Below are 23,224 nucleotides of genomic sequence, written 5' to 3' on the forward strand. Positions count from 1 at the left end.
CGTCGCAGATAGAGGACTTCTGGTTCTCAACCTGTCACTATGACTCCATGACAGATAGAGGACTTCTGGTTCTCATCCTGTCACTATGACTCCATGACAGATAGAGGACTTCTGGTTCTCATCCTGTCACTATGACTCCATGACAGATAGAGGACTTCTGGTTCTCATCCTGTCACTATGACAGATAGAGGACTTCTGGTTCTCATCCTGTCACTATGACAGATAGAGGACTTCTGGTTCTCATCCTGTCACTATGACAGATAGGGGACTTCAGGTTTTCATCCTGTCACTATGACTCCATGACAGATAGAGGACTTCTGGTTCTCATCCTGTCACTATGACAGATAGAGGACTTCTAGTTTTCCTCCTCACTTCTCTTCTCTCCTCTCCTCTCCTCTCCTCTCCTCTTTCCTCCCGTTCCCTTTTTCTCCTCTCCTCTCCTCTCCTCTCCTCTCCTCTCCTCTCCTCTCCTCTCCTCTCCTCTCTTCTCCTCTCTTCTCCTCTCTTCTCTTCTCTTCTCTTCTCTTCTCTTTTCTTTTCTTCTCTTCTCTTCTCTTCTCTTCTCTTCTCTTCTCTTCTCTTCTCTTCTCTTCTCTTCTCTTCTCTTCTCTTCTCTTCTCTTCTCTTCTCTTCTCTTCTCCTCTCCTCTCCTCTCCTCTCCTCTCCTCAGGTAGCAGCAGAGACGCGTGCGCTGGTCTCCTGGATGGAGAAGATCCCGTTTGTCCTGGGTGGTAACCTCCAGGGAGGGGAGTTGGTGGTGACCTTCCCCTACGACAGGACCCGTTCCCAGGGTGTATCCAGGGAGCAGACCCCGACCCCAGATGACCACGTCTTCCGCTGGCTCGCCTTCTCCTACGCATCCACCCACCGCCTGATGACCGACGCCAGACGACGAGTCTGCCACACCGAGGACTTTGCCAAGGAAGATGGCACCATCAACGGGGCGTCCTGGCACACCGCGGCAGGGAGTTAGTGTTGATGTTTTCCCATTCAGTTCAATTCAGTTCAATTCAATTCATTTCAATTCATTTCAGTTATGTTCAGTTCAGTTCAATTCAATTCATTTCAGTTCAATTCAATACATTTCAGTTCAATTCAATTCATTTCAGTTCAGTTCAATTCATTTCAGTTCAATTCAATTCATTTCAGTTCAATTCAATTCCTTTCAGTTCAATTCAATTCATTTCAGTTCAGTTCAATTCATTTCAGTTCAGTTCAGTTCATTTCAATTCATTTCAATTCATCTCTGATTCAATTAAATTCATTTATTGATTTATTATCACAGACCAGTACCAGAGTAGTTCTTCATTTCAAACTTTTTTTGGGGAAAAAAACACATTTCTTTGACCATCACCAATTGTACATTGTACAATTTCTCGTAAATTACGATAGATAAATGTCTGGTTCTTTTTTTCCTGACACCGTAGGTTCATGTACTTCGACGTGAAACGGTCAAATTAGCGCTCTATTTTCGTTTTTGACCTTTAATCCCAGAAAAATGGCCTTAACTCAAAAAGCGTTGAGGCCTCGACGCCATCTTGTTTCTGGGCTAACAGCACATTAGGCCAAACATATGTTTCTGGGCTAACAGCCCATTAGGCCAAACCTATGTTTCTGGGCTAACAGCCCATTAGGCCAAACCTATGTTTCTGGGCTAACAGCCCATTAGACCAAACCTATGTTTCTGGGCTAACAGCCCATTAGACCAAACCTATGCTCACTAAGTTTCGTCTTCGAAAGTTGTTACCATTTAGGAGAAATGGCCATGTCATGATTGGTGATGTTTTGTACATTTGCAAATAGAATCCATTCGCCATCTGGTGGAATTTACGGGGACAGCGGAAAAAGGACCAACATTTTTAAATGTTATAAAAACGGAAACCGAATGTCCGAGAGACTTCGTTCGATGACTTCCCGGAAGATCTGGCCCTGGTGCACGGCCCGACGTTGTCGGTAAATTTTCAAAACATTCGCGGACGTCTAGTACGTCTAGTACGTCTAGTACGTCTAGTAAGGGACCGTACATTTGCAATATGGGAGATTCTCATCGAGCAAATGCCGAAAAGGGCACTTCAGGTATGAAAAAACGTTTTTTAAAGTCTCATGCAACATACAGTGGCTTTCGAAAGTATTCACCCCCTTGGCATTTTTTCTATTTTGTTGCCTTACAACCTGGAATTAAAATAGATTTTTGTGGGGTTTGTATCATTTGATTGACACAACCACTTTGTAGATTCAAAATATATAAGACAAAAAAACTGAACTTGAGCATAACTTTTCACCTCCCCAAAGTCAATAATATGTAGAGACACCTTTTGCTGAAATTACATGTGCAAGTCTCTTGTCTCTATAAGCTTGGCACGTCTAGCCACTGGGAGTTTTTCCCATTCTTCAAGGCAAAACTGCTCCAGCTCCCAAGTTGGATGGGTTCCGCTGGTGCACAGCAATCTTTAAGTCATGCCACAGATTCTCAATTGGATTGAGGTCTGGGCTTTGACTGGGCCATTCCAAGACATTTAAATGTGTCCCCTTAAACCACTCAAGTGTTGCTTTAGCAGTATCCTTAGGGTCATTGTCCTGCTGGAAGGCGAACCTCCGTCCCAGTCTCAAATCTCTGGAAGACAAACAGGTTTCCCCTCAAGAATTTCCCTGTATTTAGCGCCATCCATCATTCCTTCAATTCTGACCAGTTTCCCAGTCCCTGCCGATGGGAAAACATACCACAGACCAGTACCAGAGTAGCTCTTCATTTCAACACATGCTGATTTGATTTATTATCTTTATAAAACACTGGTGAAAAAAAGAACATATCAGCTGATGTCTTTTCATTGGGCAGTTGGCCCGAGAGATAAATTACTCTGTCTGTGCCGCTGTGTTGGCAGGTATGAACGACTTCAGCTACTTGCACACCAACTGCTTTGAGTTGTCGATGTACGTGGGTTGTGACAAATTCCCCCATGAGAGTGAGCTGGCGGAGGAGTGGGAAAACAACCGGGAGTCTCTGCTCGTCTTCATGGAGCAGGTACAGTATGTAGAGTCTAGAGAGGGTGTAGAGTCTAGAGAGGGCGTAGAGTCCAGAGAGGTCGTAGAGTCCAGAGAGGTCGTAGAGTCCAGAGAGGGCGTAGAGTCCAGAGAGGGCGTAGAGTCCAGAGAGGGCGTAGAGTCCAGAGAGGGCGTAGAGTCCAGAGAGGGCGTGTAGGGTCTAGAGAGGGTGTAGAGTCTAGAGAGGGTGTAGAGTCTAGAGAGGGTGTAGAGTCTAGAGAGGGTGTAGAGTCTAGAGAGGGTGTAGAGTCTAGAGAGGATGTAGAGTCTAGAGAGGGTGTAGAGTCTAGAGAGGGTGTAGAGTCTAGAGAGGGTGTAGAGTCTAGAGAGGGTGTAGAGTCTAGAGAGGGCGTGTAGAGTCTAGAGAGGGTGTAGAGTCCAGAGAGGTTGTAGAGTCCAGAGAGGTCGTAGAGTCTAAAGAGGGCGTGTAGAGTCTAGAGAGGTCGTAGAGTCTAGAGAGGGCGCGTAGAGTCCGGAGAGGGGGTGTAGAGGCTAGAGAGGGCGTGTAGAGTCCAGAGAGGGCGTGTAGAGTCCAGAGAGGGCGTGTAGAGTCCAGAGAGGGCGTAGAGTCCAGAGAGGGTGCAGGATATGTGCACATGTTCATGAAATACAATAGATGGCTGTAATCACCCCCAGACACACATGGCTAACTTGATGGGTGAAATGCAGTCTTAAGTTCAGACATGTAACAATTAACTGGCATAATCCCAACTCATTTTACTACCAATACAAACTGATTTTCATAGCTGTAGTATGAATCTGCAGGTAGCTAAAGACTTAATCAACTAGGTTCGATGTTAGCTAGCTAACATTTGGCTATAACTAGCAATGCAAATGGATTTTCCGATTCAAGTAATTTTACTACACAGATCATACACGTAAAGTTAGCTAGCTGGCCAGTAAGGTAACGTTAGCTAGCGAGCTAGTAAGGTAACGTTAGCTAGCGAACCAGTAAGGTCATGATAGCTAGCCAGCCAGTAAGATAATGCTAGCTAGCCAGCCAGTAAGATAACGTTAGCTAGCGAGCCAGTAAGATAACGTTAGCTAGCGAGCCAGTAAGATAACGTTAGCTAGCGAGCCAGTATAATAACGCTGGCTAGCCAGCCAGTAAGATAACGCTAGCTAGCGAGCCAGTAAGATAACGTTAGCTAGCGAGCCAGTAAGATAACGTTAGCTAGCGAGCCAGTAAGATAACGTTAGCTAGCGAGCCAGTAAGATAACGCTGGCTAGCCAGCCAGTAAGATAAGCTAGTATTTTAACAAATTGTATTCGTATTTACAGATTGAATAAACGTTTGTTTATTATTAAGGCACATGAAAGTTGACATCTTCCAGAAGGCATTTCCATCAACGACAAAACAAGATGTTCAAATGCATCTCCTGCAAAGTAGCGACATGCGACATACGCCTAGCTTTCTGAAATGAGTCATATTATATTGTTTCAATATTTATATCAAGGATGACATTGAAAATAATAGTTTTTAAGCATTCATGTGTCACACTCTGGGGTTTATTGTACTTTTAAATACTGTTAAAACTCGTTTTTAACCCCCAAAAATAAAATATAATATCATCAAATTAATATTATATATGATACGTTACATATTATTATTATTATTGAGTCAGTTGATCTTTGACCTCTGACCTTTCATGCACAGGTGCATCGTGGGATCAAAGGCATTGTCTGGGACATGCAGGGGCGGGGCATAGCCAACGCCACCATCCAAGTGGAAGGGATCGGCCACGACATCAGAACAGGTACATTTATTTTATGGATTTATTTCACCTTTATTTAACCAGGTAGGCAAGTTGAGAACAAGTTCTCATTTACAACCCCCGACCTGGCCATTATAAAGCAAAGCAGTTCGATACATAAGAGGGAGGTAAAGGCAAAAAAAAAGGCCATGGTGGCGAAGTAAATACAATATAGCAAGTAAAACACTGGAATGGTAGATTTGCAGTGGAAGAATGTGCAAAGAAGAAATATAAATAATGGGGTGCAAAGGAGCAAAATAAATAAATAAATACAGTAGGGAAAGAGGTAGTTGTTTGGGCTAAATTATAGATGGGCTATGTACAGGTGCAGTAATCTGTGAGCTGCTGTGACAGCTGGTGCTTAAAGCTAGTGAGGGAGATAAGTGTTTCCAGTTTCAGAGATTTTTGTAGTTCGTTCCAGTCATTGGCAGCAGAGAACTGGAAGGAAAGGTGGCCAAAGGAAGAATTGGTTTTGGGGGTGACCAGAGAGATATACCTGCTAGAGCGCCTGCAACAGGTGGGTGCTGCTATGGTGACCAGCGAGCTGAGATAAGGCAGGGCTTTACCGAGCAGAGACTTGTAGATGACCTGGAGCCAGTGGGTTTGGCGACGAGTGTGAAGCGAGGACCAGCCAACGAGAGCGTACAGGTCGCACTGGTGGGTAGTATATGGGGCTTTGGTGACCAAACAGATGGCACTGTGATAGACTGCATTCAATTTATTGAGTAGGGTATTGGAGGTGTCACGAACCGGCTCAAAGCCCGTAACAAAGGGAGACAACGTGGAGATAAGGAGTAACAAAATATATATTCATTAACTAAAGCAACTAAGGAAAATATACAATGGTGTGTGTAATCAGTAATCAGTAGTGTAAGTGAGTGTTTTGCATGCATGAATGTGATAATGCAGGGTGTTGAAAGGTGCCAAAGCAAACAAACAAAAGGCCACCAAGAACCACAACACAATCTACAAAGGTGTCTGCATGGAGAGAGTCTCCTCCATGAATGTGGAAGAGGTCTATTTATCCCGGGAGACACCTGGCCCAGGTGTTTCCCATGAAGCTGACGACCCTCCCAACTTCGCCCACCGGCATCCTAATAAGGAAACAAGAACAAAGACAGAATACGGCAGACAGAGTGGGAGGGTCGTCACAGAGGCTATTTTGTAAATGACATCGCCGAAGTCGAGGATCGGTAGGATAGTCAGTTTTACGAGGGTATGTTTGGCTGGATGAGTGAAGGATGCTTTGTTGTGAAATAGGAAGCCAATTCTAGATTTAACTTTGGATTAGAGATGTTTGATGTGAGTCTGGAAGGAGAGTTTACAGTCTAACCAGACACCAAGGTATTAGTAGTTGTCCACATATTCTAAGTCAGAACCGTCCAGAGTAGTGATGTTGGACAGGCGAGCAGGTGCGGGCAGCAATCGGTTGAAGAGCATGCATTTAGTTTTACTTGTATTTAAGAGCAATTGGAGGCAACGGAAGGAGAGTTGACCAATACCTATTGGATGCGCATTTGCCAGACGGATTACCAGGTCGTGTACTCAGTGCATGCACGGACCAACTGGCAAGTGTCTACACTGACATTTTCAACGTCTCCCAGACCAAGTCTGTCACACCTACATGTTTTAAGCAGATCACCAAAGTCCCTGTGCCCAAGAAAGCGAAGGTAACCTGCCTAAATGACTACCGCCCCGTAGCACTCACGCATATAAATCAATCAAAAATAATGAACGCTGCAAAAGTAATAACTTCTTCCAGAGCCAAAGACCATAACGTCGGATCATTAAACTCTCACAGACGCTGAGCATGCTGGTAGTTCATGCTTGACAAAAGTACATCCGCAGCAGGAAATAGCTACCATTTTATAGAAAGACCTCAATATATTACTATACAGTAGATACTGCCTGCAGGCATGATGACACAAGTACCCGGTCCCTATTTCCCTTGTATTTTAGAAGTCGTATGTGTGGGGGTAAGCTTACATTGTGCAGATAAAGCAATGGGCAGAATGTGTTGTTTCAGGGATTAATGAAAGTCCCATGTCTCTTCCTTTCAGCTTAATTCTACAGTATGAGTCTCAAACACACACACACACACACACACACACACACACACACACACACACACACACACACACACACACACACACACACACACACACACACACACACACACACACACACACACAAATATTCCTAGCACGCAATGATTATATCCAGCTTGTGACTCTACAAACTTGTTGGATGCATTTGCTGTTTGTTTTGGTTATTATTTTGTTCTCAATAGAAAATGAACGGTAAATAATGTATTGTATCATTTTGGAGTCACTTCAATTGTAAATAAGATTATAATGTTTCTAAACACTTCTACATTAATATGGATGCTACCATGATTATGGATAATCCTGAATGAAATTATGAATTGTAAGGATCGGTGCTGGTACTGTAAACGAGAAGCAGATACAGGGAGAACAGGGGAGAGAGGGAGCAGGCATGACAGTATCCCCCCTCTAGGACAGGAACAGCGTCTGGACAGGGGAGAGTGGGAGCAGGCATGACAGTATCTCCCCCTCTAGGACAGGAACAGCATCTGGACAGGGGAGAGTGGGAGCAGGCATGACAGTATCTCCCCCTCTAGGACAGGAACAGCGTCTGGACAGGGGAGAGAGGGAGCAGGCATGACAGTATCTCCCCTCTAGGACAGGAACAGCGTCTGGACAGGGGAGAGCGGGAGCAGGCATGACAGTATCTCCCCCTCTAGGACAGGAACAGCGTCTGGACAGGGGAGAGAGGGAGCAGGCATGACAGTATCCCCCCTCTAGGACAGGAACAGCGTCTGGACAGGGGAGAGCGGGAGCAGGCATGACAGTATCCCCCCTCTAGGACAGGAACAGCGTCTGGACAGGGGAGAGAGGGAGCAGGCATGACAGTATCTCCCCCTCTAGGACAGGAACAGCGTCTGGACAGGGGAGAGAGGGAGCAGGCATGACAGTATCCCCCCTCTAGGACAGGAACAGCGTCTGGACAGGGGAGAGCGGGAGCAGGCATGACAGTATCCCCCCTCTAGGACAGGAACAGCGTCTGGACAGGGGAGAGAGGGAGCAGGCATGACAGTATCTCCCCCTCTAGGACAGGAACAGCGTCTGGACAGGGGAGAGAGGGAGCAGGCATGACAGTATCTCCCCTCTAGGACAGGAACAGCATCTGGACAGGGGAGAGTGGGAGCAGGCATGACAGTATCTCCCCCTCTAGGACAGGAACAGCGTCTGGACAGGGGAGAGCGGGAGCAGGCATGACAGTATCTCCCCCTCTAGGACAGGAACAGCGTCTGGACAGGGGAGAGCGGGAGCAGGCATGACAGTATCTCCCCCTCTAGGACAGGAACAGCGTCTGGACAGGGGAGAGTGGGAGCAGGCATGACAGTATCTCCCCCTCTAGGACAGGAACAGCGTCTGGACAGGGGAGAGCGGGAGCAGGCATGACAGTATCTCCCCCTCTAGGACAGGAACAGCGTCTGGACAGGGGAGAGCGGGAGCAGGCATGACAGTATCTCCCCTCTAGGACAGGAACAGCGTCAGGACAGGGGAGAGCGGGAGCAGGCATGACAGTATCTCTCCTCTAGGACAGGAACAGCGTCTGGACAGGGGAGAGCGGGAGCAGGCATGAAAGTAGAAAGTTATATCACCCCCCAAAAAATTTTTAGCAAATCAAATGTTTTTTGTTCACATACACGTGTTTCGCAGATGTTATTGCGGTGTAGTGAAATTGTGTTCCCAGCTCCAACAGTGCAGTAGTATCTAACTAAATACTTGTGTTTCTAGCTCCAACAGTGCTGTAATATCTAACTAAATACTTGTGTTTCTAGCTCCAACAGTGCAGTAGTATCTAACTAAATGCTTGTGTTCCTAGCTCCAACAGTGCAGTAATATCTAACTAAATACTTGTGTTTCTAGCTCCAACAGTGCAGTAGTATCTAACTAAATACTTGTGTTTCTAGCTCCAACAGTGCAGTAGTATCTAACTAAATGCTTGTGTTCCCAGCTCCAACAGTGCAGTAGTATCTAACTAAATGCTTGTGTTCCCAGCTCCAACAGTGCAGTAATATCTAACTAAATGCTTGTGTTCCCAGCTCCAACAGTGCAGTAACATCTAACTAAATGCTTGTGTTTCTAGCTCCAACAGTGCAGTAGTATCTAACTAAATGCTTGTGTTTCTAGCTCCAACAGTGCAGTAATATCTAACTAAATACTTGTGTTCCCAGCTCCAACAGTGCAGTAATATCTAACTAAATGCTTGTGTTCCCAGCTCCAACAGTGCAGTAATATCTAACTAAATGCTTGTGTTTCTAGCTCCAACAGTGCTGTAATATCTAACTAAATGCTTGTGTTTCTAGCTCCAACAGTGCAGTAGTATCTAACTAAATGCTTGTGTTTCTAGCTCCAACAGTGCAGTAATATCTAACTAAATACTTGTGTTCCTAGCTCCAACAGTAATATCTAACTAAACCCTTGTGTTCCTAGCTCCAACAGAGCAGTAGTATCTAACTAAATACTTGTGTTCCCAGCTCCAACAGTGCAGTAGTATCTAACTAAATGCTTGTGTTCCCAGCTCCAACAGTGCAGTAATATATAACTAAATACTTGTGTTCCCAGCTCCAACAGTGCAGTAGTATCTAACTAAATGCTTGTGTTCCCAGCTCCAACAGTGCAGTAGTATCTAACTAAATGCTTGTGTTCCCAGCTCCAACAGTGCAGTAATATCTAACTAAATACTTGTGTTCCCAGCTCCAACAGTGCAGTAATATCTAACTAAATACTTGTGTTCCTAGCTCCAACAGTAATATCTAACTAAACCCTTGTGTTCCTAGCTCCAACAGAGCAGTAGTATCTAACTAAATACTTGTGTTCCCAGCTCCAACAGTGCAGTAGTATCTAACTAAATGCTTGTGTTTCTAGCTCCAACAGTGCAGTAATATCTAACCAAATGCCTGTGTTCCTAGCCCCAACAGTGCAGTAATATCTAACTAAATGCTTGTGTTCCTAGCTCCAACAGTGCAGTAATATCTAACTAAATGCTTGTGTTTCTAGCTCCAACAGTGCAGTAGTATCTAACTAAATGCTTGTGTTCCCAGCTCCAACAGTGCAGTAATATCTAACTAAATACTTGTGTTTCTAGCTCCAACAGTGCAGTAATATCTAACTAAATGCTTGTGTTCCCAGCTCCAACAGTGCAGTAATATCTAACTAAATGCTTGTGTTCCCAGCTCCAACAGTGCAGTAATATCTAACTAAATGCTTGTGTTTCTAGCTCCAACAGTGCAGTAATATCTAACTAAATGCTTGTGTTCCCAGCTCCAACAGTGCAGTAATATCTAACTAAATGCTTGTGTTCCCAGCTCCAACAGTGCAGTAATATCTAACTAAATGCTTGTGTTCCCAGCTCCAACAGTGCAGTAATATCTAACTAAATGCTTGTGTTCCCAGCTCCAACAGTAATATCTAACTAAATGCTTGTGTTCCCAGCTCCAACAGTGCAGTAATATCTAACTAAATGCTTGTGTTCCCAGCTCCAACAGTAATATCTAACTAAATGCTTGTGTTCCCAGCTCCAACAGTGCAGTAATATCTAACTAAATGCTTGTGTTCCCAGCTCCAACAGTGCAGTAATATCTAACTAAATGCTTGTGTTCCCAGCTCCAACAGTAATATCTAACTAAATGCTTGTGTTCCTAGCTCCAACAGTGCAGTAATATCTAACTAAATGCTTGTGTTCCTAGCTCCAACAGTGCAGTAGTATCTAACAATTCACAACAATACACAGATCTAAAAGTAAAAGAATGGAATATACATACTAATAATAATAATAAATAATACTAAGAATGGAATTAAGAAATATATAAATATTAGGACGAGCAATGTCGAAGTGGCATAGACTAAAATACAGTAGAATAGAATACAGTATATACATATGAGATGAGTAATACATAGACTAAGATACAGTAGAATAGAATACAGTAGAATAGAATACAGTATATACATATGAGATGAGTAATACATAGACTAAGATACAGTAGGATAGAATACAGTAGGATAGAATACAGTATATACATATGAGATGAGTAATACATAGACTAAGATACAGTAGGATAGAATACAGTATATACATATGAGATGAGTAAAGCAGTATGTAAACATTATTAAAGTGACCAGTGATTCCATGTCTATGTATATGGGGCAGCAGTCTCTAAGGTGCAGGGTTGAGTAACCGGGTGGTGCAGTCTCTAAGGTGCAGGGTTGAGTAACCGGGTGGTAGCCGGCTAGTGAAGGCTGTTTAACAGTCTGATGGCCTTGAGATAGAAGCTGTTTTTCAGTCTCTCGGTCCCTGCTTTGATGCACCTTTACCGACCTGATAGCGGGGTGAACAGGCAAGGGCTCGGGTGGTTGTTGTCCTTGATGTTCTTTATGGCCTTCCTGTGACATCGGGTGGTGTAGGTGTCCTGGAGGGCAGGTAGTTTGCCCCCGGTGATGCATTGTGCAGACCTCACTACCCTCTGGAGAGCCTTACGGTTGAGGGCGGAGCAGTTGCCGTACCAGGCGGTGATACAGCCCGACAGGATGCTCTCGATTGTGCATCTGTAAAAGTTTGTCAGGGTTACGGGTGACAAGCCAAATTTCTTCAGCCTCCTGAGGTTGAAGAGGCTCTGTTGCGCCTTCTACACTACGCTGTCTGTGTGGGTGGACCATTTCAGTTTGCCAGTGACGTGTACGCAGTGGAACTTGAAGCCTTCCCCCTTCTACACTGCGGTCCCGTTGATGTGAATAGGGCCGTATGTCCACTGTTATTGTAATGGTGAGAGGTTAGCATGTCTTGGAGGTATGCTAACCTCCCTTGTTATTGTAATGATGAGAGGTTAGCATGTCTTGGGGGTATGCTAACCTCCCCTGTCATTGTAATAATGAGAGGTTAGCATGTCTTGGAGGTATGCTAACCTCCCTTGTCATTGTAATGGTGAGAGGTTAGCATGTCTTGGGGGTATGCTAACCTCCCTTGTTGACATTTGTGCGTCTGTAACTTTCTCACTCATCGTTATTCACGATTCATTCAGGACTATATCTTTAGGTGTTGTTAGTGTTCCTGGAACCAACTGTACCGTCTGTAAGTCACGTTCCTTCAAGAGAATCCAGTTCCCTCTGCTGCAGTCCCAGAGAGGAGGGAGGAAACATGTCCAGCTGCACACACACACACACACACACACACACACACACACACACACACACACACACACACACACACACACACACACACACACACACACACACTAACATACACACACACACACACACACACACTCTAACACACACACACACACACTCTCTCTCTCTATCTGTTAAAAAGGAGGCTCTGCATGTGGAAAGAGGGGAACACCAAGTCCTGTGAACGACCTACTTATAGAAAAGGTACTTGCTATTCCCCAGTTAGTCAGAGAGTGTGAATCATCATCATGATGTCTTCACTGTGAACCCAGGATAGACAGACAGCAGATACACACACACACACGCACACACACACACACACACACACACACACACACACACACACACACACACACACACACACACACACACACACACACACACTAACACACACTAACACACACACACAGACACACGCACGCACACACACACACACACACACACACACACACACTCTCTAACACACACAGACACACAGACACACAGACACACACACACACACACACACACATAACATTCACACACAGAAGGATAGACACACATTATTAATGAAGACGTTCCAGGTTTTGTTATCAAAATTATAAGTTATTAAGTCATTTTATAGCGTGTCATTTTTTGTGTTGGTTAAAGGACAAAGCAACACCAAGCTTCACTTGTAGATTTGTGACCTCAGTGAGTCACTCGTTAAAGCAGAATACCAATGTGTTGCTCTTCGTGTGTCTGGTACAGCGGATCAACAGTTTCATAACTGGCACCGTATCTCACACAGTGGCTGAGCTGAGATGTGGAGATGGGTGGGTGGGTGGGTGAACAGCATGATGGGTAGGAAATCAAACGGTCTGTTTCTGTGGCTGGATCAAAGGTTCAGCACACACGGTGAGTTCAGTTCACCGCTGCTTCCAGCAGGATCAGCACAAACAATGTCATGCCTAGAGGAGACAGGAGACGGGATACAGGAGACAGGACACAGCAGGGAGGTAAAACACAATGTCATGCCTAGAGAAGACAGGAGACAGGAGACAGGACACAGCAGGGAGGTAAAACACAATGTCATGCCTAGTGGAGACAGGAGACAGGAGACTGGACACAGCAGGGAGGTAAAACACAATGTCATGCCTAGAGGAGACAGGAGACAGGAGACAAGAGACAGGAGGGAGGAGACAGGAGACAGGAGGTAAAACACAATGTCATGCCTAGAGGAGACAGGAGACAAGAGACAGGAGACAGGAGACAGGAGACAGGAGTTAAAACACAATGTCATGCCTAGTGGAGACAGGAGACAGGACACAGGAGACAGGAGACAGGAGGTAAAACACAATGTCATGCCTAGTGGAGACAGGAGACAGGAGACAGGAGGTAAAACACAATTTCATGCCTAGAGGAGACAGGAGACAGGAGAGAGGAGACAGGAGACAGGAGGAAAAACACAATGTCATGCCTAGAGGAGACAGGAGACAGGAGACAGGAGACAGCAGGGAGGTAAAACACAATGTCATGCCTAGTGGAGACAGGAGACAGGAGACAAGAGACAGGAGACAGGAGACAGGAGACAGGAGACAGCAGGGAGGTAAAACACAATGTCATGCCTAGTGGAGACAGGAGACAGGAGACAGGAGACAGGAGACAGGAGGAAAAACACAATGTCATGCCTAGAGGAGACAGGAGACAGGAGACAGGAGACAGCAGGGAGGTAAAACACAATGTCATGCCTAGTGGAGACAGGAGACAGGAGACAGGAGACAGGAGACAGCAGGGAGGTAAAAAACAATGTCATGCCTAGAGGAGACAAGAGACAGGAGACAGGAGACTGGAGACAGGACACAGCAGGGAGGTAAAACACAATGTCATGCCTAGAGGAGACAGGAGACAGGAGACAAGAGACAGGAGGGAGGTAAAACACAATGTCATGCCTAGTGGAGACAGGAGACAGGAGACTGGAGACAGGAGACAGGACACAGCAGGGAGGTAAAACACAATGTCATGCCTAGAGGAGACAAGAGACAGGAGACAGGAGACAGGAGACAGCAGGGAGGTAAAACACAATGTCATGCCTAGAGGAGACAGGAGAAGGGAGACTGGAGACAGGAGACAGGACACAGGACACAGCAGGGAGGTAAAACACAATGTCATGCCTAGAGGAGACAGGAGACAGGAGACAGGAGACAGGAGACAGGAGACAGGACACAGCAGGGAGGTAAAACACAATATCATGCTTAGTGGAGACAGGAGACAGGAGACAGGAAACAGCAGGGAGGTAAAACACAATGTCATGCCTAGTGAAGACAGGAGACAGGAGACTGGAGACAGGAGACAGGACACAGCAGGGAGGTAAAACACAATGTCATCCCTAGAGGAGACAGGAGACAGGAGACAGGAGACAGGAGACAGCAGGGAGGTAAAACACAATGTCATGCCTAGAGGAGACAGGAGACAGGAGACTGGACACAGCAGGGAGGTAAAACACAATGTCATGCCTAGAGGAGACAGGAGACAGGAGACAAGAGACAGGAGGGAGGAGACAGGAGACAGGAGGTAAAACACAATGTCATGCCTAGAGGAGACAGGAGACAAGAGACAGGAGACAGGAGACAGGAGACAGGAGTTAAAACACAATGTCATGCCTAGTGGAGACAGGAGACAGGACACAGGAGACAGGAGACAGGAGGTAAAACACAATGTCATGCCTAGTGGAGACAGGAGACAGGAGACAGGAGGTAAAACACAATTTCATGCCTAGAGGAGACAGGAGACAGGAGAGAGGAGACAGGAGACAGGAGGAAAAACACAATGTCATGCCTAGAGGAGACAGGAGACAGGAGACAGGAGACAGCAGGGAGGTAAAACACAATGTCATGCCTAGTGGAGACAGGAGACAGGAGACAAGAGACAGGAGACAGGAGACAGGAGACAGGAGACAGCAGGGAGGTAAAACACAATGTCATGCCTAGTGGAGACAGGAGACAGGAGACAGGAGACAGGAGACAGGAGGAAAAACACAATGTCATGCCTAGAGGAGACAGGAGACAGGAGACAGGAGACAGCAGGGAGGTAAAACACAATGTCATGCCTAGTGGAGACAGGAGACAGGAGACAGGAGACAGGAGACAGCAGGGAGGTAAAAAACAATGTCATGCCTAGAGGAGACAAGAGACAGGAGACAGGAGACTGGAGACAGGACACAGCAGGGAGGTAAAACACAATGTCATGCCTAGAGGAGACAGGAGACAGGAGACAAGAGACAGGAGGGAGGTAAAACACAATGTCATGCCTAGTGGAGACAGGAGACAGGAGACTGGAGACAGGAGACAGGACACAGCAGGGAGGTAAAACACAATGTCATGCCTAGAGGAGACAAGAGACAGGAGACAGGAGACAGGAGACAGCAGGGAGGTAAAACACAATGTCATGCCTAGAGGAGACAGGAGAAGGGAGACTGGAGACAGGAGACAGGACACAGGACACAGCAGGGAGGTAAAACACAATGTCATGCCTAGAGGAGACAGGAGACAGGAGACAGGAGACAGGAGACAGGAGACAGGACACAGCAGGGAGGTAAAACACAATATCATGCTTAGTGGAGACAGGAGACAGGAGACAGGAAACAGCAGGGAGGTAAAACACAATGTCATGCCTAGTGAAGACAGGAGACAGGAGACTGGAGACAGGAGACAGGACACAGCAGGGAGGTAAAACACAATGTCATCCCTAGAGGAGACAGGAGACAGGAGACAGGAGACAGGAGACAGCAGGGAGGTAAAACACAATGTCATGCCTAGAGGAGACAGGAGACAGGAGACAGGACACAGCAGGGAGGTAAAACACAATGTCATGCCTAGAGGAGACAGGAGACAGAAGACAGGAGACAGGACACAGCAGGGAGGTAAAACACAATGTCATGCCTAGAGGAGACAGGAGACAGGACACAGCAGGGAGGTAAAACACAATGTCATGCCTAGAGGAGACAGGAGACAGGAGACAGCAGGGAGGTAAAACACAATGTCATGCCTAGTGGAGACAGGAGACAGGAAACAGCAGGGAGGTAAAACACAATGTCATGCCTAGAGGAGACAGGAGACAGGACACAGCAGGGAGGTAAAACACAATGTCATGCCTAGAGGAGACAGGAGACAGGACACAGCAGGGAGGTAAAACACAATGTCATGCCTAGAGGAGACAGGAGACAGGAGACAGCAGGGAGGTAAAACACAATGTCATGCCTAGTGGAGACAGGAGACAGGAAACAGCAGGGAGGTAAAACACAATGTCATGCCTAGAGGAGACAGGAGACAGGACACAGCAGGGAGGTAAAACACAATGTCATGCCTAGAGGAGACAGGAGACAGGACACAGCAGGGAGGTAAAACACAATGTCATGCCTAGAGGAGACAGGAGACAGGAGACAGGAGACAGCAGGGAGGTAAAACACAATGTCATGCCTAGTGGAGACAGGAGACAGGAAACAGCAGGGAGGTAAAACACAATGTCATGCCTAGAGGAGACAGGAGACAGGAGACAGCAGGGAGGTAAAACACAATGTCATGCCTAGTGGAGACAGGAGACAGGAAACAGCAGGGAGGTAAAACACAATGTCATGCCTAGAGGAGACAGGAGACAGGACACAGCAGGGAGGTAAAACACAATGTCATGCCTAGAGGAGACAGGAGACAGGACACAGCAGGGAGGTAAAACACAATGTCATGCCTAGAGGAGACAGGAGACAGGAGACAGGAGACAGCAGGGAGGTAAAACACAATGTCATGCCTAGTGGAGACAGGAGACAGGAAACAGCAGGGAGGTAAAACACAATGTCATGCCTAGTGGAGACAGGAGACAGGAAACAGCAGGGAGGTAAAACACAATGTCATGCCTAGAGGAGACAGGAGACAGGACACAGCAGGGAGGTAGAACACAATGTCATGCCTAGTGGAGACAGGAGACAGGAGGTAAAACACAATGTCATGCCTAGAGGAGACAGGAGACAGGAGGTAAAACACAATGTCATGCCTAGAGGAGACAGGAGACAGGAGACAGGAGACAGCAGAGAGGTAAATCCAAGATGACAAATGCGGTGCTATTTTTAAACTTCTTAACAGTTGAGCAGGAGAGATGAGTTCCTCTTTTCATGAAGTAGGTTAGAACGCCCTCTTCTTCCCTTTTTACCCCTTCTCTATGTTCTGCCCTCCCTCCTTTCTCTATGTTCTGCCCTCCCTCCTTTCTCTATGTTCTGCCCTCCCTCCTTTCTCTATGTTCTGCCCTCCCTCCCTTCTCTATGTTCTTCCCTCCCTCCCTTCTCTATGTTATGCCCTCCCTCCCTTCTCTATGTTCTGCCCTCCCTCCCTTCTCTATGTTCTGCCCTCCCTCCTTTCTCTATGTTCTGCCCTCCCTCCCTTCTCTATGTTCTGCCCTCCCTCCTTTCTCTATGTTCTGCCCTCCCTCCTTTCTCTGTGTTCTGCCCTCCCTCCCTTCTCTATGTTCTGCCCTCCCTCCTTTCTCTATGTTCTGCCCTCCCTCCTTTCTCTATGTTCTGCCCTCCCTCCCTTCTCTATGTTCTGCCCTCCCTCCTTTCTCTATGTTCTGCCCTCCCTCCCTTCTCTATGTTCTGTCCTCCCTCCTTTCTCTATGTTCTGCCCTCCCTCCCTTCTCTATGTTCTGCCCTCCCTCCTTTCTCTATGTTCTGCCCTCCCTCCCTTCTCTATGTTCTGCCCTCCCTCCCTTCTCTGTCAGTTCAGTCAGTGAATTCCTAGAGGATTGCTTTGTGGAGCTCTTTGCCTTTCGCTGTTGCCAAGTATAGAGATGTGCTGCTTTCTTCCAGTGCTATATTTGCATACAGGAAAGTTAAGTTTGACTGGCTTGAAACAAGTTTTTTTTTTTGTGATTCACAGTCCGTGGCCTATATGATGGAATGCAATGTGGATCAGAATGCTGACACGTGCTGTGAACTCTGAACTTTCTCACATTTCTTCTGACACGTAACCTACAATACATATGCAGCACCTCTCTCTCACTCTCTCTCTCTCTCTCTCCCTCCTCTCTCTCTCTCTCTCTCTCTGTCTCTCTCTCCTCTCTCTCTCTCTCTCTCTCTCTCTCTCTCTCTCTCTCTCTCCTCTCTCTTTCTCTCTCTCTCTCTCTCTCTCTCTCTCCCTCTCTCTCTCTCTCTCTCTCTCTCTCTCTCTCTCTCTCTCTCTGTCTCTCTCTCTTCTCTCTCTCCCTCTCTCTCCTCTCTCTCTCTCTCTCTCTCCCTCTCTCTCCTCTCTCTCTCACTCTCTCTCTCTCTCTCCCTCTCTCTCTCTTCTCTCTCTCTCTCTCTCTCTCTCTCTCTCTCTCTCTCTCTCTCTCTCTCTCTCTCTCTCCTCTCTCTCTCACTCTCTCTCTCTCTCTCTCTCCCTCTCTCTCTCTCTCTCTCTCTCTCTCTCTCTCTGTCTCTCTCTCCTCTCTTCTCTCTCTCTCCCTCTCTCTCTCTCTCTCTCTCCCTCTCTCTCCTCTCTCTCTCTCTCTCTCTCCTCTCTCTCTCTCTCTCTCTCTCTCTCTCTCTGTCTCTCTCTCTTTCACTCACTCACTCACATATCAATTCAATTCAAAGGGCTTTATTGGTGTGTGGAAACATATGTAAACATTGCCGAAGGAAGTGATGTAGATACTAAACAATATGAAACTGTAAACATTACACTCCAGTGTTCTTAAAAATATCAAGCCATTTCACGTCATATTATGTCTATATACAGTGTTGTAATGATGTGTAAATGGTTAAAGTACAAAAGGGAAAATAAATAAGCATAAATATGGGTTGTATTTACAATGGTGTTTGTTCTTCACTGGTTGCCCTTTTCTCGTGGCAACAGGTCACACATCTTGCTGCTGTGATGGCACACTGTGGAATTTCACCCAGTAGATATGGGAGTTTTTCAAAATTGGATTTGTTTTCGAATTCTTTGTGGATCTGTGTAATCTGAGGGAAATATGTCTCTCTAATATGGTCATACATTGGGCAGGAGGTTAGGAAGTGCAGCTCAGTTTCCACCTCATTTTGTGGGCAGTGTGCACATAGCCTGTCTTCTCTTGAGAGCCATGTCTGCCTACGGCGGCCTTTCTCAATAGCAAGGCTATGCTCACTGAGTCTGTACATAGTCAAAGCTTTCCTTAATTTTGGGTCAGTCACAGTGGTCAGGTATTCTGCCGCTGTGTACTCTCTGTTTAGGGCCAAATAGCATTCTAGTTTGTTCTGTTTTTTTGTTAATTCTTTCCAATGTGTCAAGTAATTATCTTTTAGTTTTCTCATGATTTGGTTGGGTCTAATTGTCCTTAGGCTCTGTGGGGGGTGTGTTTGTGTCTGTGAACAGAGCCCCAGGACCAGCTTGGTTAGGGGACTCGTCTTCAAGTTAAAATCAAATCAAATCACATTGTGTTAGTCGAATACAACAGGTTTCACCTTACAGTGAAATGCTTACTTTCAAGCCCCTAACTAACAGTGCAGTTTACAAATATATATAATAATAATAATTTAAAAAATACAAAATAAGAATTAAAAGTAACAGATAATTAAAGAGCAGCAGTAAAATAACAATAGTGAGACTATATACAGGGTGTACTGGTACAGAGTCAATGTGGAGGCTATATACAGGGGGGTACTGATACAGAGTCAATGTGGAGACTATATACAGGGGGTACCGGTACAGAGTCAATGTGGAGACTATATACAGGGGGTACCGGTACAGAGTCAATGTGGAGGCTATATACAGAGGGTACCGGTACAGAGTCAATGTGGAGGCTATATACAGGGGGTACCGGTACAGAGTCAATGTGGAGGCTATATACAGAGGGTACCGGTACAGAGTCAATGTGGAGGCTATATACAGGGGGTACCGGTACAGAGTCAATGTGGAGGCTATATACAGGGGGTACCGGTACAGAGTCAATGTGGAGACTATATACAGGGGGTACCGGTACAGAGTCAATGTGGAGGCTATATACAGAGGGTACCGGTACAGAGTCAATGTGGAGGCTATATACAGGGGGTACCGGTACAGAGTCAATGTGGAGACTATATACAGAGGGTACCGGTACAGAGTCAATGTGGAGGCTATATACAGGGGGTACCGGTACAGAGTCAATGTGGAGGCTATATACAGGGGGGTACCGGTACAGAGTCAATGTGGAGGCTATATACAGGGGGTACCGGTACAGAGTCAATGTGGAGGCTGTATACAGGGGGGTACTGGTACAGAGTCAATGTGGAGGCTATATACAGGGGGTACTGGTACAGAGTCAATGTGGAGGCTATATACAGGGGGTACCGGTACAGAGTCAATGTGGAGGCTATATACAGGGGGTACCGGTACAGAGTCAATGTGGAGGCTATATACACGGGGTACCGGTACAGAGTCAATGTGGAGACTATATACAGGGGGTACCGGTACAGAGTCAATGTGGAGACTATATACAGGGGGTACCGGTACAGAGTCAATGTGGAGGCTATATACAGGGGGTACCGGTACAGAGTCAATGTGCAGGGGCACCTGAGGTTATTGAGGAAGCTGTTTAGAAGCCTCTTGGACCTAGACTTGGCGCTCCGTACCGCTTGCCGTGCGGTAGCAGAGAGAACAGTCTATGACTGGGGTGGCTGAAGTCTTTGACAATTTGATGGCAGGAAGTTTGGCCCCAGTGATGTACTCTGTAGTGCCTTGTGGTCGGAGGCCAAGCAGTTGCCATACCAGGCATTGATGCAACCTGTCAGGATGCTCTCGATGGTGCAGCTATAGATACATTTTGAGAATCTGAGGACCGAAGCCAAATCTTTTCAGTCTCCTGAGGGGGAATAGGTTTTGTCGTGTCCTCTTCACGACTGTCTTGGTGTGCTTGGACCATGTTGGTTCATCTCTCTGTAGGTGAAGGCTTTGTTGTGGAAGGTTTGTGAATCGCTTCCTTTTAGGTGCTTGTAGAATTTAACGTCTCTTTTCTGGATTTTGATAATTAGTGGGTATCGGCCTAATTCTGCTCTGCATGCATTATTTGGTGTTCTACGTTGTACACGGAGGATATTTTTTGCAGAATTCTGCATGCAGAATCTCAATTTGGTGTTTGTCCCATTTTGTGAAGTCTTGGTTGGTGAGCGGACCCCAGACCTCACAACCATAAAGGGCAATGCGTTCGATAACTGATTCAATAATTTTTAGCCAAATCCTAATTGGTAAGTTAAATTGTATGTTCCTTTTGATGGCATAGAAGGCCCTTCTTGCCTTGTCTCTCAGATCGTTCACAGCTTTGTGTAAGTTACCTGTGGCGTTGACGTTTAAGCCAAGGTATGTATAGTTGTTTGTGTGCTCTAGGGCAACGGTGTCTAGATGGAATTTGTATTTGTGGTCCTGGCGACTGGACCTTTTTTGGAACACCATTGTTTTTGGCTTACTGAGATTTATTGTCAGGGCCCAGGTCTGACAGAATCTATGCAGAAGATTTAGGTGCCTCTCTCTCTCTCTTTCACTCACTCACTCTCTCACTCACTCACTCCCACTCCTCTCTTTGTCTCCCTAGCGGCGGACGGGGACTACTGGAGGCTGTTGAACCCAGGAGAGTACAGCATCACGGTGAGGGCCGAGGGCTACAGCGCCAGCAGTAAGGTGTGTGAGGTGGGCTATGACATCGGAGCGACCCGCTGTGACTTCACCGTCAGCCGCACCAATCTGTCACGCATCAAGGAGATCATGGAGAGATACAACAAGCAGCCCATCAGACAGCCTCTCAGGCCACCCGTCAGGCAGCTGCAAGCACGCAGGCCCGGACCCCGACACAGACGCGTGAGGACATCATAGGGGCCCCCACCAGGGAGCGTTAGAGAGAACGAGTAGCCTGGTCCCGCACCTGAATGCGCTGTCTTGCCAACACCTCTGGTCATTGTTCTGCCAATCTGACAATGACCAGAGGGCTTTACAGCACAAACTGATCTGGGACAAGGCTCGGTGTGAAGAGAGCAATGAGAGACAGACTCTACCATCTCTCTCTCTAGTTCTGATCCAACATCTTCTTTGATCGGGACTCCTTTCTCTGTTTTGGAACTCTGTTTAGCCACATCCATCCAGAGTGTTGGTGGAAGTGCAGATTGGAGATTGATGGTAAAAGATGAGATATTTTGACGGTGTGTTTTTCTGTATTAAAAACAAGGTGCTGTTCTTTCAACCATGAATTAAGCTCTCTGGTGCTGGTCTTACTGTAAAATAAGTGTCTTTTTTGGGGGGGGGGGGGGGGGGGCGCATCTTAAAAGTTGCAATGACTTCTCTACCAAAGAGGTATTACAGTATACATGGTTAAGCCGAAATGTCAATTTTTTTACTTTGTGCCATTATTTGGTAATGAAAGTGTCAGTCTATATTTCAAATTATGAATTTTGACCATGGATATTACCATGTGTCTCTCTACTAACTCATGCAGTACCAGTACCAGTACCAGTACTAAGTACAAAGCAGTAATAACTATCTTACCGAAACGTTTACATGCTTCATCCTTGCAAGTAATATCTTTTGAAATTGTTCTTTGGAATAAATAAATAAAATGATGCATATATTTTGAAATGTAGAAAAAGCTCTATATATATTTAATTTTTTATATAATGCCACTCCTCATGTTACTTTTCTGCGTTCAGAAAGGATTTAAAGTCCTAAAGGATTTAGAGTCCTAAAGGATTTAGAGTCCTAAAGGATTTAGAGTCCTAAAGGATTTAAAGTCGTAAGGATTTAAAGTCCTAAAGGATTTAGACTCCAGGCTGCTTTTCAGCTCATTTATCCCCTGATTTACTTAACCAAACAAAACGTCTCAATAGCTCAATTTGCTCAAAACTTATGTTTTTTACCCTTTAGTGTGTGTTTACTCGACTGTATTTATAGATGTCGCTTTTCAACAGTAAAAGTTCCTGAATCGCTGGAAGACATCTTTAATAAAATATATAATTATATATTTTATATTTGAAGAGCTTTGAACACTGTAGTCTCTCTGAAATGCTACCATGTTATTTGAAGATGTTCTGAAAGGTTTTGTAGGTTCCTACCAAAAAGGACAAAGAAAAACAACTGAACATGGTGACGGTTGGCGCTACTATGACCTCACAATACTCCATAATGACCTCACAATACTCCATAATGACCTCACAATAGGATGAAGCTCAATGTTACATTCAAATCTCCC

General features: G+C 45.9%; 2 protein-coding genes across 2 annotated transcripts in view; both read left to right on the top strand.

Annotated features, from left to right (window-relative positions):
- cpxm2 (carboxypeptidase X, M14 family member 2) overlaps positions 1–22,624 on the top strand; it is a 103,082-nt gene extending 80,458 nt beyond the window's left edge. The window contains exons 11-14 of the mRNA XM_090218024.1: positions 671–968; positions 2,883–3,022; positions 4,700–4,799; positions 21,581–22,624. Coding sequence (XP_090074150.1) covers positions 671–968; positions 2,883–3,022; positions 4,700–4,799; positions 21,581–21,858 — 816 coding nt within the window. The 3' untranslated portion in view covers positions 21,859–22,624. The remainder of the gene's footprint in view (positions 1–670; positions 969–2,882; positions 3,023–4,699; positions 4,800–21,580) is intronic.
- On the top strand, positions 17,161–19,385 carry LOC149972649 (uncharacterized). The gene is made up of 2 exons (XM_090218040.1): positions 17,161–18,658; positions 19,356–19,385. The coding sequence occupies exons 1-2, from the start codon at positions 18,038–18,040 to the stop codon at positions 19,383–19,385; spliced, it is 651 nt and encodes a 216-aa protein (XP_090074166.1). The 5' UTR covers positions 17,161–18,037.
- Positions 22,625–23,224: the final 600 nt, after the last annotated feature.

This window comes from Oncorhynchus mykiss, chromosome 23, assembly GCF_057628025.1.
Source record: "Oncorhynchus mykiss isolate SJ-2025 chromosome 23, ASM5762802v1, whole genome shotgun sequence".
NCBI lineage: Eukaryota > Metazoa > Chordata > Actinopteri > Salmoniformes > Salmonidae > Oncorhynchus > Oncorhynchus mykiss.

Coding starts and splice junctions, on each gene's coding strand:
- LOC149972649 (XM_090218040.1), top strand. CDS start 18,038: ATGCAGCACCTCTCTCTCACTCTCTCTCTCTCTCTCTCCCTCCTCTCT. Junction 18,659..19,355: donor ATTGGTGTGTGGAAACATAT/GTAAACATTGCC, acceptor AATTGTCCTTAG/GCTCTGTGGGGGGTGTGTTT.